At 40.9% G+C, this 13,069-nt stretch overlaps 1 protein-coding gene across 3 annotated transcripts in view; it reads right to left on the reverse strand.

Annotated features, from left to right (window-relative positions):
* ZNF704 (zinc finger protein 704) overlaps positions 1–13,069 on the reverse strand; it is a 50,538-nt gene that overhangs the window by 12,981 nt on the left and 24,488 nt on the right. For 2 of the 3 annotated variants that reach the window (XM_083623355.1, XM_083623353.1), the window contains 6 exons: positions 8,997–9,100; positions 7,417–7,649; positions 6,599–6,699; positions 5,639–5,900; positions 4,027–4,131; positions 719–816 (listed from right to left, as the gene is read on the reverse strand). In XM_083623355.1, coding sequence (XP_083479481.1) covers positions 719–816; positions 4,027–4,131; positions 5,639–5,900; positions 6,599–6,699; positions 7,417–7,649; positions 8,997–9,100 — 903 coding nt within the window. The remainder of the gene's footprint in view (positions 1–718; positions 817–4,026; positions 4,132–5,638; positions 5,901–6,598; positions 6,700–7,416; positions 7,650–8,996; positions 9,101–13,069) is intronic. The other variant, XM_083623354.1, reaches the window with a different exon arrangement.

Here is a 13,069-nt window from a genome sequence, read left to right on the forward strand (position 1 = left end):
GGAGGGTTTTTTTGTAAACCAATGAAAAATTTCAACAGAATGGAACACTTGGTTTTCTTTCTATAGCCATTTTAACATGAATAACCAGCTGTTCTAATACTCCTTAAATTTTCTTTGAAGGGTCAAATATGAGGCCAACTATTTTGCTAGGAGTGCAATTCTATGCATGTCTACACAGAAGTAAGTCCAATAAGTTCAGTGGGGCTTACTCCCATGGTAAGTGAATATAGGATGGCTACCTAAATCTTTACAAGTGAAGTTAGCAAGAATCCTTCATCCTCATTCGGTAGAACAAAAAGTCACTCCTTCAGACCCATTTCATTTTAAAAAAACCCTCTTCAGATGTCCTTTATCAATCTCCTTTCAACTCCAAGAAAGGAGCAAAGTTATATTCGCTGATATTTCAGGGATTCCCACCCCCCTTTCCCCTCTCATTTCCTAGCCAAGGAGCAAATCAGTGGACACAAATTTTTCTTTAAGAAGAGATGGAAGATGGGCTTTGTACTTATTTTTCTGGACTGAGAAAGAATTTAATGGGATTTGTGAACAAAAAAATGTATCAATAATGATTTTAAAAACATTTTCAATATTATTTTGCTGTCTAGTTATATTGAAAAGAATTTCATCGAAACATATGTAATGGAGGGGAAGCAAGTAATTTACAGTCACACCCTCAATTAATTTAGTGATTTGCTGTCAAAAGCAAAATGTCTCTTACCTTAGGCCAACTGACAGTCTAGGAGGGGATGACAGAACGGTCTGAATCTGCTGCTTCTTCTCTCCACTCCCTGCAGGACGTGTGTGAGTTGGTGAAATCTAGAAGCAGAGATGAAAATACAATTCTGATTACAGAATTTCAATGGGAAGGGACACAATGGATTAGATGTACTGCATTTCCTAAAGGCTCCTCCATCCCATTGGCTCTCCAACAGCCAAGCCAAGCATTCAGCGGAGCACATGGCAGAACTGAATGCATCTCATGTTAAAAAAAAAAAAAAAGAAAGATTCAGCCTCCCCGCCTCCATATGCATGGAAAGAAATGTTAAGTGACAGGGAACATCTGAACATGCAGTGTCCCTCGACAAATATCTGAACTAGCCTGGTTCCATGTAGGACTATACTACATTGCCCTGCTGAACATTTATTCCAATTCCTCTGCCTCATCCCTCTTCTACTGCATTTGTCTCAAATTCTCTGGCATATCCAATATCATAAAGAAATGAATGGTGGTGCGGGAGAAGAGATGGGGACTGGGATACCCACCAGAACCAGCAGCTATGGGGCCAAGGGGAAGTTTAATAGTAGAATTTGCAGTTTAAACGAGCCAGCACTACCCATCCCTAGCAGGTGACTATTTGGACGTCCCTTCAAAATGTTCAAGGAAGACTTCATGACTTATGCACAACTGTTATGTCTTCACTAGGTTTAATCAGAACCTTCCTGTAATTCAAAGACGCTGCTTCCTGCACTCTCTTAGTACCAACATCTAGTTGCAACAGAAGCAAAACACACTTTAATCTTCCATCAGGGCACTGAATCTCTGGCACTTGGTCCTAAAGGTAAAGGACCCCTGACAGTTAAGTCCAGTTGCGAACGACTCTGGGATTGTGGTGCTTATCTCATTTTACAGGCCGAGGGAGCCGGCGTTTGTCCGCAGACAGTTTTTCTGGGTCATGTGGCCCACATGACTGAGCCGCTTCTGGCAAAACCAGAGCAGCACACGGAAACACCATTTACCTATCTACTTCCACTTTGACATGCTTTTGAACTGCTAGGTTGGCAGGAGCAGGGACCGAGCAATGGGAACTCACCCCGTCGCAGGGATTTGTACCGCCGACCTTCTGATCGGCAAGCCCAAGAGGCTCAGTGGTTTAGACCACAGTGCCACCCACGTCCCTTTGGCACTTGGTCCTATGACATTCCAAATCACAGGGTGAGAAGGACAAGACATTCAACACATAATAAACAAGGAGGCTGCTACTCAAGTGACAGACCATTAACGAGCCTGTTCCAAGAAAAGCCTACATAGCTTCATCAAGACTTCATCAATGTTTGGCCAATGGAGTGAAATTTTAATGCACACTGCAAAGAGATTTCTGCCTGCAACCATCCTGATATATAAAGTTAGGGCAAAAGAATCGACTGTTATCAGACACTCCAGAAAAGCCATTGGAGGCACACCTGTATATTCCAAGAGAAATTCAGGATTAATGCTTTCATTATTCAGCTTCAACATTTTATTAGCTTCTGGGATAATATATGGACTCGTCTAGAGAACTACAGTGAAATGGGAAAATGCTCCAGACAATGATATTGATTCCTTATAATCTTTTGTCCGTATTCAACTAAATTGTTATGCTAGTGGAAGCTACGGCACCTTCCTAGGAGTTAAGTGTAACACATGTCAAAATCACATAGCTGTGATTTTAAAAAGTACTTTGAAACAATACAAATTTGAAACACACGGAATTATGTTCATCTAAATATGCATTTTAGTATTGCTATGAAAACTGGAAAATCCTTTATATTAAACTGTTTTGTTGCATTTTTAATTTTAAAAATCATGCACTTTCTAATTCACTTGAACTATTTACTTGGTTTAATTTTGTTGGGAATGGTAAGTCATTATAGGCAAAAGATCACTGGCATTGCATGAAGCTCTGTGAATACCTATACACCTAATCCAGTTGCCTTCAATATCTGGTTTATAGAGTGACTAATAAGATTCTTGGATTTCTTGTGCTACTTCAGCCAATTTTCTACAGCGCCACAGAGAACAAGCCACCTTTATAATTATTCTAGATCAACCGTATTGTCATGAAATCAAATTTTGGGAGTATTTTATGCGCAGCATGTTCTGTTAAGAGTCTCTTGTTCAAATTGCTACCAGCATGATGCCTTTCACCGCTAGCTGTTCCTTGATAGAATTTAATAAATATTCATTGGCAGAAAGCAATGTAATTGATTCAGCTACTTTCATTTTTTATCAGCTCAGCAGGAGACCACAGACTCCACAGAAAACCTCCAAGACATGCCAAAGGTTGACAGTAAGAGGCTTTTGTGATTCACTTGGTGAAGAGAGGGAAGAAGCGGGCAGTACCTTATCGGTGCCTAATTCACACTGTCAGTAAGCAGAGGCTTTGTACAGCCAGCGTGCATTTGCAGGAAATGGAAAATTTGGAACGTGTGGCCTTAGGTAAAACACTTTGATATGGAAAAGGAGGGTTATGCTCTGATGGCAATCATTTAAATGGTGGAACAATCATTTTAATAAAAATTAGAACATAATTTACTTATAGGAGCCATTTGTGTTGGGGAAATGCAAGGCAGGGAGAAATGGCAAACAAAGAGGCTATAAGCAGCTGGGCAGAAGCATGATAGAAAGCAATATGGGATTACAATGGATCACATGTCAACAAAAATAATGCAGGGAAGGGAAGAGGAGAAACCATCAAGCCAGTGTCCTATGAGGCTTACAAATCCAATGGACTGGAGGTCGTCAGGATTAACTGTTGTAACTTTAGGGAGTATCACCTATTCAGGATCATGGTGCCAGAGGAGAAACACTTTGATACTGCATGTTACAGTAAGAAGCATCAATGTAAGGTCCAGAATGAAAGTTGGCAGCGGGGACTAGTTGATTCACAGCTGGAATACTGTGTTCGTTTGCCAGTCTTTCTACTCAGCTCCCACTAGACTCTCTTGATCTCAACAATGCACCCACAAATTACAGATCTGGGCAGGGCAGGCGGAAGAGGACAGAGCACTGCTACAAAGGAATGTTCACCTGGACAAAGGACAACAGTGCCTGCTTCCAGGCATGTACCGCAATATAAAAGCAGGGATAGTGAACCTGTGTCCCTCCAGATGTTGCTGGACTGCGGCTCCCTTCTTCCACGACAATGGTCCATATGCTGGCTAGGGCTGTTGGGAGTTGGAGTCCAGCAACATCTGGAAGGACGACGATTCTGAATCCCTGGTATAAATAAAACCTCCCGTTGTTCTATTTTGTTGGTTTCTACTTACTGGAATGCCAGTGAAGGTAACTGGGGGCGATTGCCAGGAGATGCTAAAGCTATTTCCATTGGGAGTGAACTTTGTTGTTCCTGGAATGTTCACAGGAGCTGTGGCCTGTTTTAAAAAACACCAGTCAGTTAAGGAGGAACATCTCTGTTCTACAGAATTATGTTGCAAACTGTCTTATACTAAGGACCGTAAATTGGGTATCAAGTTTTGGAAAGAGATTATTTTGAACATAGGAGTACAGTGTCACAGCACTGGTCTGTCTAGGTTAGTACTGCCAACAGTGACTGGAAGAGGGTTTTAGGTGGAGGTGTCTCCCAGTTAGCTGGGCACTAAACCTATGACCTTCTGCATGCCAAGCTGATGTTCTTGCTACTGAACTATGGCCCTTCCCTGTCCACTGTACTTTTCATGCAGTTCTCTGAGGGGTACAGGGAGGATGTCTAATGATATGTATTGCAAGCAGAAAGAAGAATTGCATTCACAATAATTCACGAGCAATGAACGGTTTTCCAATATATGCAGACCCAATAATGTTTTTTAAAAAATCAGATCTTACAGAAGCAGCACTTTAGGGGGCAACAAACACCAGAGTGGGTGGGAGAGAAAATGACATTAGCTAGTTTCTCACAGAAACTATCATGAAATGGTGAAGAGAACAGTTAATGAACATGAGCAAGCACATGATGCTATCTTGTCATCATTTTGAAACAAGTCAAAAAGTCAGGGCTTATGCAGCAACTGCAAGGCAAGAATGGGGAGGGGGGAAGAGGGAAGGCAGTATGCAGCGATCTTTCAGAATTTACTTGCAATTGCTGAAAGAAAGAAAAAATGAAGTTAAAATAAATAGCGGGAACACTATCGTCTTGTGTTTGACTTGCAGTTTAATTCTCTGAGAGGCTGCAGATCTTTCCTCTGCAAGACTTGCACAGGGATGGGAAGCACGTTTACAGGAGCAAATGGTGATGGACCGATTCTCTCTCATATATATATAACCTTGCATAGCTAGTATCCTACTCTGGGTGCCCTTGCAGACTGAGGTTTGGCAAGAGTATATCAGAAACAGGTCCCTTCAATCATGGCGTAAAGTTTCTGAAATATTATCCTAGAGGGAGGGATACCTAGTCCCATTACTTTATGCCTTCAGACCCTAGGCAACCTGCCCGCTTTTCAGACCACCCTTTGTTATTTTGTGTTGCTAGGTGCTTATATTTTCTCTCTGCTTGTTTCTGATGTTGTGCTTGTTTGGGGGTTGGTAGACTGTGTCATTGACAATTTGAATGTTTTAATTGATTTCAGCTGTCTTGAATTCAATTATAAAGAAAGGAATGGTAACATTAGAAAAGAATAGATTCTAATAAACATTCTGGATTCCACCCCCAAAACAGATCAGTAGAAGGAAGCCACAGTTTGAACAAACCACAGTTCCTAAAATTCAGATATCACAATGAACTGTGGTTTGCTTAATAATCAAAAGCTTCTTGTCCGTGAAAGAATAGAAAAGGAGGGGAAGGGGAACACACAAGACTGATGTTTGCCATGGTTCATTCACATTAGAAATCATGGGCTTCCCATGACACTGAGCCAGTAACCCTTAGTGGAAAAAGAATCTTACCTGGTAAGCATGGTCAGAGTGAACGAGGTAGAGATTGGTAGGAGCCGAGCGGCTTAGAGGTGTCATCCCTTTCACATCTGTTTTGGCACATGACAGGTCACTTTTGCTCACATCTTGTGATGGAAAAGGAGGAGGAGATGCTAGAGACGGGGAGACGGGAGACAAGCTACTTAACCCATCAGCTACGGAATCAGTGTTGAGGCGTATCTCTGTGTAGTAAAAATCTTCCTCTCCATCACTGTAGTCAGACTCTCCCGCACGTCTAAATCAAGTGGAGACCAAGAAGTTATTTGTAGCATATTAAATTAACTGCAGGAGAATTGTGATGTTAGTATATGGGCAGATGCAAAGAAGTTACGTCTCTCAACTTTTGTAACTGATGTGACATAAAACTTTTATAACTGACAGTTAGACCAATATTAAGATACCTTCCTCATTTGGTTGTGGGCTTTTTGTGCCATTTTGTTGATGTGTGCATGCAAGACACATAGGCCTCAGAGGCAGAATAAAGGGGCACTAGAATTTAAAAGCTAAGGGGTCACGATAAATAGTGACTTATTATGAGTCACAGTGAGGCAAACCATGAGCACAGATTCAAATAGCACACTAAGCCAAAGCATGGCTTAGCTCATATTTGCTTATTCATGTTAAGCCATTGTTTAGCTTTAGCGTTACGCGAGTACTAGACCTGCATGTCATCTCCATAATCACTTTAGAAACAACTTTGATACAGGTGAAAATATATCCCGACATAATGTGGGAACCAGCCATAGAATTTTCTTCAAAATCTTTATCAACCTGAAAGTAGAGAACTGAGATACCACAGATCAGCGGTTGATTCTAAGCAAGCTCTGTTGGTTAGGGATATAAATCCTAGCGAAATCAATTAGGGTTATTTCTGAGTAAAATGGATTTGGGTATCAGTCTTTTCCCAGATAGAAGGGACAGTAGTTTTCTTACCCAAGGTGAATGGTCCGGATGTGTTTCTGAATACCGACGGCTGTGCTCAGTACTTTTCCGCAGTTTTTCCAAAGGCATTTAAACATCACCTTCATGGAATTCTGGAAAAACAAACAAACAAGAGAGAATACAGATTAATTAATTTGTTCACACATCTGCTTGACTTCTATGAATCATAAATTGGACCATTTTGTAAATTTCTGCTTAACGCTAATACAGCTTTAATTAGTATGGCATCTTTCAAAACACTTTTTCCAAGTGATCCTCTGCAAGGGGGAAATACACTTTGTTTGAAGGAAGCCCCCACAGCTGCACTAGGGAGTTTACAGGAATGCAGCTAGAGATTGTTTAAAATAAGATGACATCCCTATTGGCATTACATGCAGTTACATATAAACACACACACACACACACACACACACAAATGTAACTTGCAAAGTGAAAAGGGAGAGATGTAATATTCCATTCCACTCCAGTGTGGAATCTCTGTTATTTCAAAAAGACAAGTTATTTTCTGTGCTCAAACTTTTTGCTGTAACTTAATTTAAATTTGATAGTGCCTTTGATTGCTTATCTTTGAACTAGATGGTAAGAGGCCTACGTCGATGTGGCAGAAGAGAGAGGATAAACCATGACAAGTTGACTGTGGCACTTTGTCAATAAGCCCCAGGGTTGGACACTTAAAAAGCATGCCAACATCCTGGAGCAAACAGTGAATGTACTATCCCGTAAGAAACAATGCACTCCTCAGGTTTGTAAATTAACCCCAAGGGTACCACACAAGCTTGAGTCTCCTGTGAAGTCAATATTGGGCTCACCTTCCTCTTTCTAGGAATGGGCTCATCAAAGAGGAGACTACTAGTTTCAGCTTCGTCAATGCCGTCGTCTGTCTGGGACGGCAGTCGAAATGGTTTGAAGCTGTCGGCAGAAAGAGGGGGCGAAGGGGTGGATGGGTTTGACTGGTCGCTTGGAGCACTCCAGCTCCAATACCCGCTGCTGCTGGTACTCGAAGGCACGAATCCTCCTTCCTTCCAAGATCCATTTAAGGACTCTAGAAATTCGGAAGATCAAAAAGGAAAGGAAAGTGAATTAAAGTTGAACAGCACTGGATAAAGCAGGGGCAGTCAACATGGTAGCCCCCCCCAGATGTGTTGGGCAACAATTCAAGGATGATGGGAACTGTAGTTCAGCAACATCTGGAGGAAAATACGCTGTTTACCCCTGGACCAAAGCAACTCAATGCAGTGGTACCTCGGTTTTCGAGCGTCTCGGAAGCCTAATGTTTTGGTTTTCGAACACTGAAAACCCAGAAGTAAATGCTTCTGTTTTCAAACGTGCCTTGGAAGTTGAACAGCTTCTGCTGCGTGTTTTCAATTTTCTCAATTTAACTTGCAGCCAGCCCTTTGTGCCTCGGTTTTTGAACGTTTTGGAAGTCAAATGGTCTTCTGGAACGGATTACGTACGAGAACCAAGGTACCACTATATCAGTTACTGTGTTTTTTAGAAGAGAATGTTGGCAACAGTCCTGCAGCTATAAATGTGCGAAGAGTTTCTACCTGGGAGTACTGCAATACTTTCACTAATTTATAGATACATAGCACATCTGGTATCAGAGTTGTGTGGTTTTTTTACAATCAAGCAGCATGTAAATTTTATGTAATAAATAAGTAAGTCAAGCATAGTTTTAAATGCTGTTTGTTCACAGAAGCTAAAGGGGTGAAAAAAGCACCTATCATTCAAATGTAATGTTCAGTCATAATTATGCCATTTCTGTGTTCTCTGGCTTTTTAACTTCTCTTTATCTTTCTTTTTTAAAAAAGAAAAGATTTCTACATGAACAAAATTTTGAAAAGAGAAGAAAGCCTGATAGAATGAGGCTGAAACAAACAAAGAGAGAGTAAGTCTGAATCTTGTTTTCCTGCCATCTTCTTTGTTATTCTTTGTCTTATTTAAAGAAGAATATCAGTCTGATCTTATGCGCTACCTGTTACACACAGCAGCAAGTTTCATGTCCCCTTCTCTTTTTGTTGTTGTTTTTGTTTGTAAATCAAAAACTGCCTAGAGGCTTCTGCCCAGAGAGGAAGAATCAGGGAGGAAAAGGAGTGCCTAAATTTCTCCCTCTCTGCTGTTTATCTGCTCAAAAGTACTCCCCCACCCCCTTGTTCAGAAAAAGTAACTCATGATCATTGATCACAAGGTCCAATAATGCACTGGTGGCAGGTCCCCTAATAGCATAATGGTTTATAGGATTTATTTTTCTATATGTTCCCAGTGCAACAGGTGGATACTTACTATAGTTAGACATACATGCTTCATGAATTGCAACCACTGATGGAATTTAAGTTCAAGATCCCTACCACTTTTCACAATCTCTTGTGAGTAGGAATACAGTGCTTACCATTGGGTCGGACAGGAGGGCTGCGGACCAAAGGGCTGGTGGATAAACTGGTTAGGACCATAGCTGCTGTGACTTTATCCATATCCAGTTCTTCCAAAGATTTTCTGAAATGGAAAGTGAAGGAAAAGAAAGATCTAAATCAGCAGGAAACGCAGGCTGGTGAGGGAAATAATAATGTTGATATTCCAAATTCTTCCTGCTCAGAAGCTCTGTAAAGAGCAGAAACCTAAACTTAAGGTTACAAAAAAAAATTCAATGAATCCAGGGACACTTTTCAACTTCAACTGATTTTGTATGGGGACTGATTTGTAAATCCGGGGACAGTAACCTTACCTAAACTGTTTTGACAAAAGTGGATAAAACAGATAAGCCAAGGCCTCATTAGCATCCACTTGATCCAGGGAATGCCGACTTAAATACACAGAAAGTCTTGCAATACCTTTGAAAGCTTCTCTTGGCTCCGACTTAGATGTGTTTCCAGTGCAAAAGAGTACCAAAGATGTAGGACCATCACCAAGAACATTTTTGGTGGCAATCCAGTTAGGCATCAAAGGGACTTAGCAGACATGGACTGAAGTTTTTATGCATCAACACAGTCGAGGATGCCTTTTATGTCTGCTTGAAGTCTCAAGGTGCTATGGTGTCTCTATGGTCATTGCTCAGTGGCAGAGCATCTGTCTTGCATACAGAAAATTCCAAGGTTCAGTAATACTGGCATCTCTTGGTAGGGAAAGGCACCCACCTGAGACTTTGGAGATCAGCTGCCAGCCAGTGTTGACAGTACTAAGCTAAATAGAACAATAGTCTGGCTCACTGTAAGGCAACTTTCTATGTTACTGTGAACTGCTCAGAAGAAGAAAAAACAGGCAGCCTCTCAATCAAGACCAGATTACATGATGCACTGCAGATATGTGAATACATCACCTAATAATTTTGGGTTTTAATTGAAAGGAGGAACAAAAAGCATCAGGTTTGATTAGAACAGAAGGAGGAGATTGTTAACAGACTTCCTGAATAGCACAGAGTTCAGTCCTGATTTCAGCATAAAGAACATTACAAATAGGCAGCAGGTTTTACCCTCAAGTATCTGTTAAAGCAGTAGCAGAATTTACTCTGTAGCTGAAGAATTGAAACAACATGAAATTCATAGGGGGGAATGCAAAAAACACAACAGCACCTTCTTAATTTCCCATGAAGCTAATTAGACAAAGTAGCCTCAAGGCAAACATGGTGCCCTTTAACACAGAGTTGACTAATGAATGGTAATCATTTTAAGCATAGGGTAGAGAAAGGAAAAACTTGCTTCACTCGGTGTTACGACGTAGTGAAGCTTCTATCTTTCCAAAGCCCGAGAGTTTAAGAGAAGATCCCTACGGGACTGATGCCTTTCAGACACAATGTTTGATAATGTACTTAAGTTAAGGTTGATGGTTGCTTTCAGTATACCCTTCCCATTAACATTTACTGAATTATCAATACTGAGTTGGCTCACAATGCGGCAAACATTGTATGCAAATCTGCTGAGTGGCAGGAAAATTCATAGTGCACTGCTGGGAGTATTAAGACTAGGTTGGAAAAGCTGTTTACAATCTCAATAGGAGTTGGGATTAGGCTACTGCAATGTGTTGTGCATTGGGACTGCCTTTGAAGACTTGAAGTACTATTGGCTCAGATTACAAAGCAGAACTAGTCGGCCAGAAAACATCTTTAGCGCAGATTCACTGCTTCCCTGTCTGTTTCTGGGCACAGTTCAAAGCGCATAACATTCAAAGCCCTATATGGGATGGGATGTGGGTATATGAAGGACTATTGACTTCCACATGAACCTGCTTATCAACAGGAGGAGAGAAGTGTCTGTGTAAGAAAGAGGGAGAGGGGAGAGTGCCCCATCTTACTCTGGCCATGCAGCCCTCAACCACTTCACCCCGATCAAATGTGGAGCTTGACCCCAAAAAGTTTGCACGCCCATAGGCGAGCAAAGACTGATGCTTTTATATAATTTACTTTGAAAGATAACTAAAATCCAGACAGAACAGCAACAGAAGGTTGCAAACAGATTTTGTTTCTACTGTTTTTAAAAATTGCGGTTCACACTTTGAATCAAAACAAATATTTGTCTTCCTAGAAAAAGATGCCTTTAGCCCAGTAGTCCTGATTATAATTTTGCTCCAGATCACTAGCTTGTTACTTTTTTTTTTAAGAATGGAGGGATGGATTATCTATAAAAAGCTGTTTTTTCCATTTAAAAATGCTTATTTTTAAAATACTTGCCAACTGTTGAAAATGACAATAGTATTATAGCAATTAAAATGGATACTAGCATAATGGCTTTGTTCTCCCTTTGCGTTGAGAGGCAGTGTGTCTTTGAGTGCCAGTTGATGAGAATTAGATATTATGAATAAAAAATGGGGTTCCCACCCTATCCTGAGCTTTCCTCAGAAAACAAATGCAGGGATGGGGAAGAGATACTTGCAAGGAGAACTGGTGGTGGTGAAGGAACAGGGCAGGAGAAGAGCGTTAGATGGGGCTTACTCCAAGGAAGGCTTTATATAAGATTGCAGCATTAATTCATGTTCTCCAGCTGAGCTGGGCTGGGTTGGGTTGGTGTTAAAAAGAGAGGCACATTTCAAAGGAGACTTGCACATGTTCAGGAAAGATTAAGCACCTCACCCTCTCACCCACTGCTTTTTCCCTAAAAACAAACAAAAAAAAAAAATAAAGTAAAAACAGCATGGGCATGTGTGTATGTTTAACCCTTTCGTATCACTTTTCTGCACTCCAAATGACCCTGTCATCAGCAACTTACCCTATCCCAGGGTTCAAAATTCATTTTTTCATGTTAGGAAGCATGGAAACAGCGGGGGGGGGGCGGTTAAGGTTAATAATCTCACCACAATTTCTCTGCTCCAAATTGCCTTTTCCCTTTCATATAACATGTACAATCAGGTTGCTGTTGTGTGTGTAATGTGTAGTTTGACCTTCGTGAACATGCTTAGGAGTCTTACTGCTTTGTGGTAAATAAAATAATATGACACCACTAGTTCACTCAGGAAACGTGCAAACTGTAACATACACTGTTTAGGCTAGATTCCGAGACAGGTGTATATGGTTGTTTAAGATGCAACTATGTCTGTCATTCACACTTTACAAGTTTGTTGAGGGAAGCCTAAGTGTACATAAAGCCATCATGTTTACTATCTAAAATGTGGAACCTCCCTCACTAACAGACTAGGAAAAGTCTATCTTCCTGACAGAGATATCAGAAAACTACAACGTTCTATCCCCCTGCCGATCCTAAAAAACCTCAATGGTTCCATTTCTATAAAGATCATAAATAAAACAAGCAAAGGGACAATTACTTGAAAAGTAAATTATGCTTGTTCTGGAAACAGTGTCTCTAGGATGAACGTATCTGCCCTCTAGGAGTTTATAAACAGCATCCCAATTTGTGAATAAATCAATTTTCACTGACTTCTGCTGCTCTGTGAACACCAGTTTCCTCTCTGTTTCTCTTGCTGTGGTACCTTTATAAGCTGAAGCTACTTCTCCAGATTTACCCCTGGACAACCCCCTGGACCCCCCAAACATCCTTTTTAATGTGCATTCTTGATGTTTCGTTTTCATGATGTTATCTGGGCAGTTATAAGTAATCCCACTTAGTTTGCAAAATTGGAGAAGCATTGCAGAACAACTACAAAGCAGAATGATGGTCCAGTGTAAATCCACCACGAATGCAGTATTATTGCATCAGTGACATGTTGCAGAAGACACCCCAACCCCCACCAGTCTAGAGGGGTCCTCAGCCTCTCCCAAAAGCCCTTACAGTCATCCTTCAGTATAGTACTTCTCTGTCCATTTCAACTTCCCTTTCTTATTTCTAGTTCCTGATTCCCCCCTCTCCTACTTCCTTGAAACACTCCTCATTTTCAGATTCTGTTACCTCTCCCCCCCCCCACAATCCAAATCCAGTTTTCTTTTTAATGCTCAACACACTATTACCTTCCATTAAATAGCTTTTAACACTAAGCTATTTGGGGGATCTGAGACACCCATATTCACAGCACACACCATAT

The sequence above is a fragment of the Podarcis filfolensis genome (genome assembly GCF_964270895.1).
Source record: "Podarcis filfolensis genome assembly, chromosome: 7".
Classification (NCBI taxonomy): Eukaryota; Metazoa; Chordata; class Lepidosauria; order Squamata; family Lacertidae; genus Podarcis; species Podarcis filfolensis.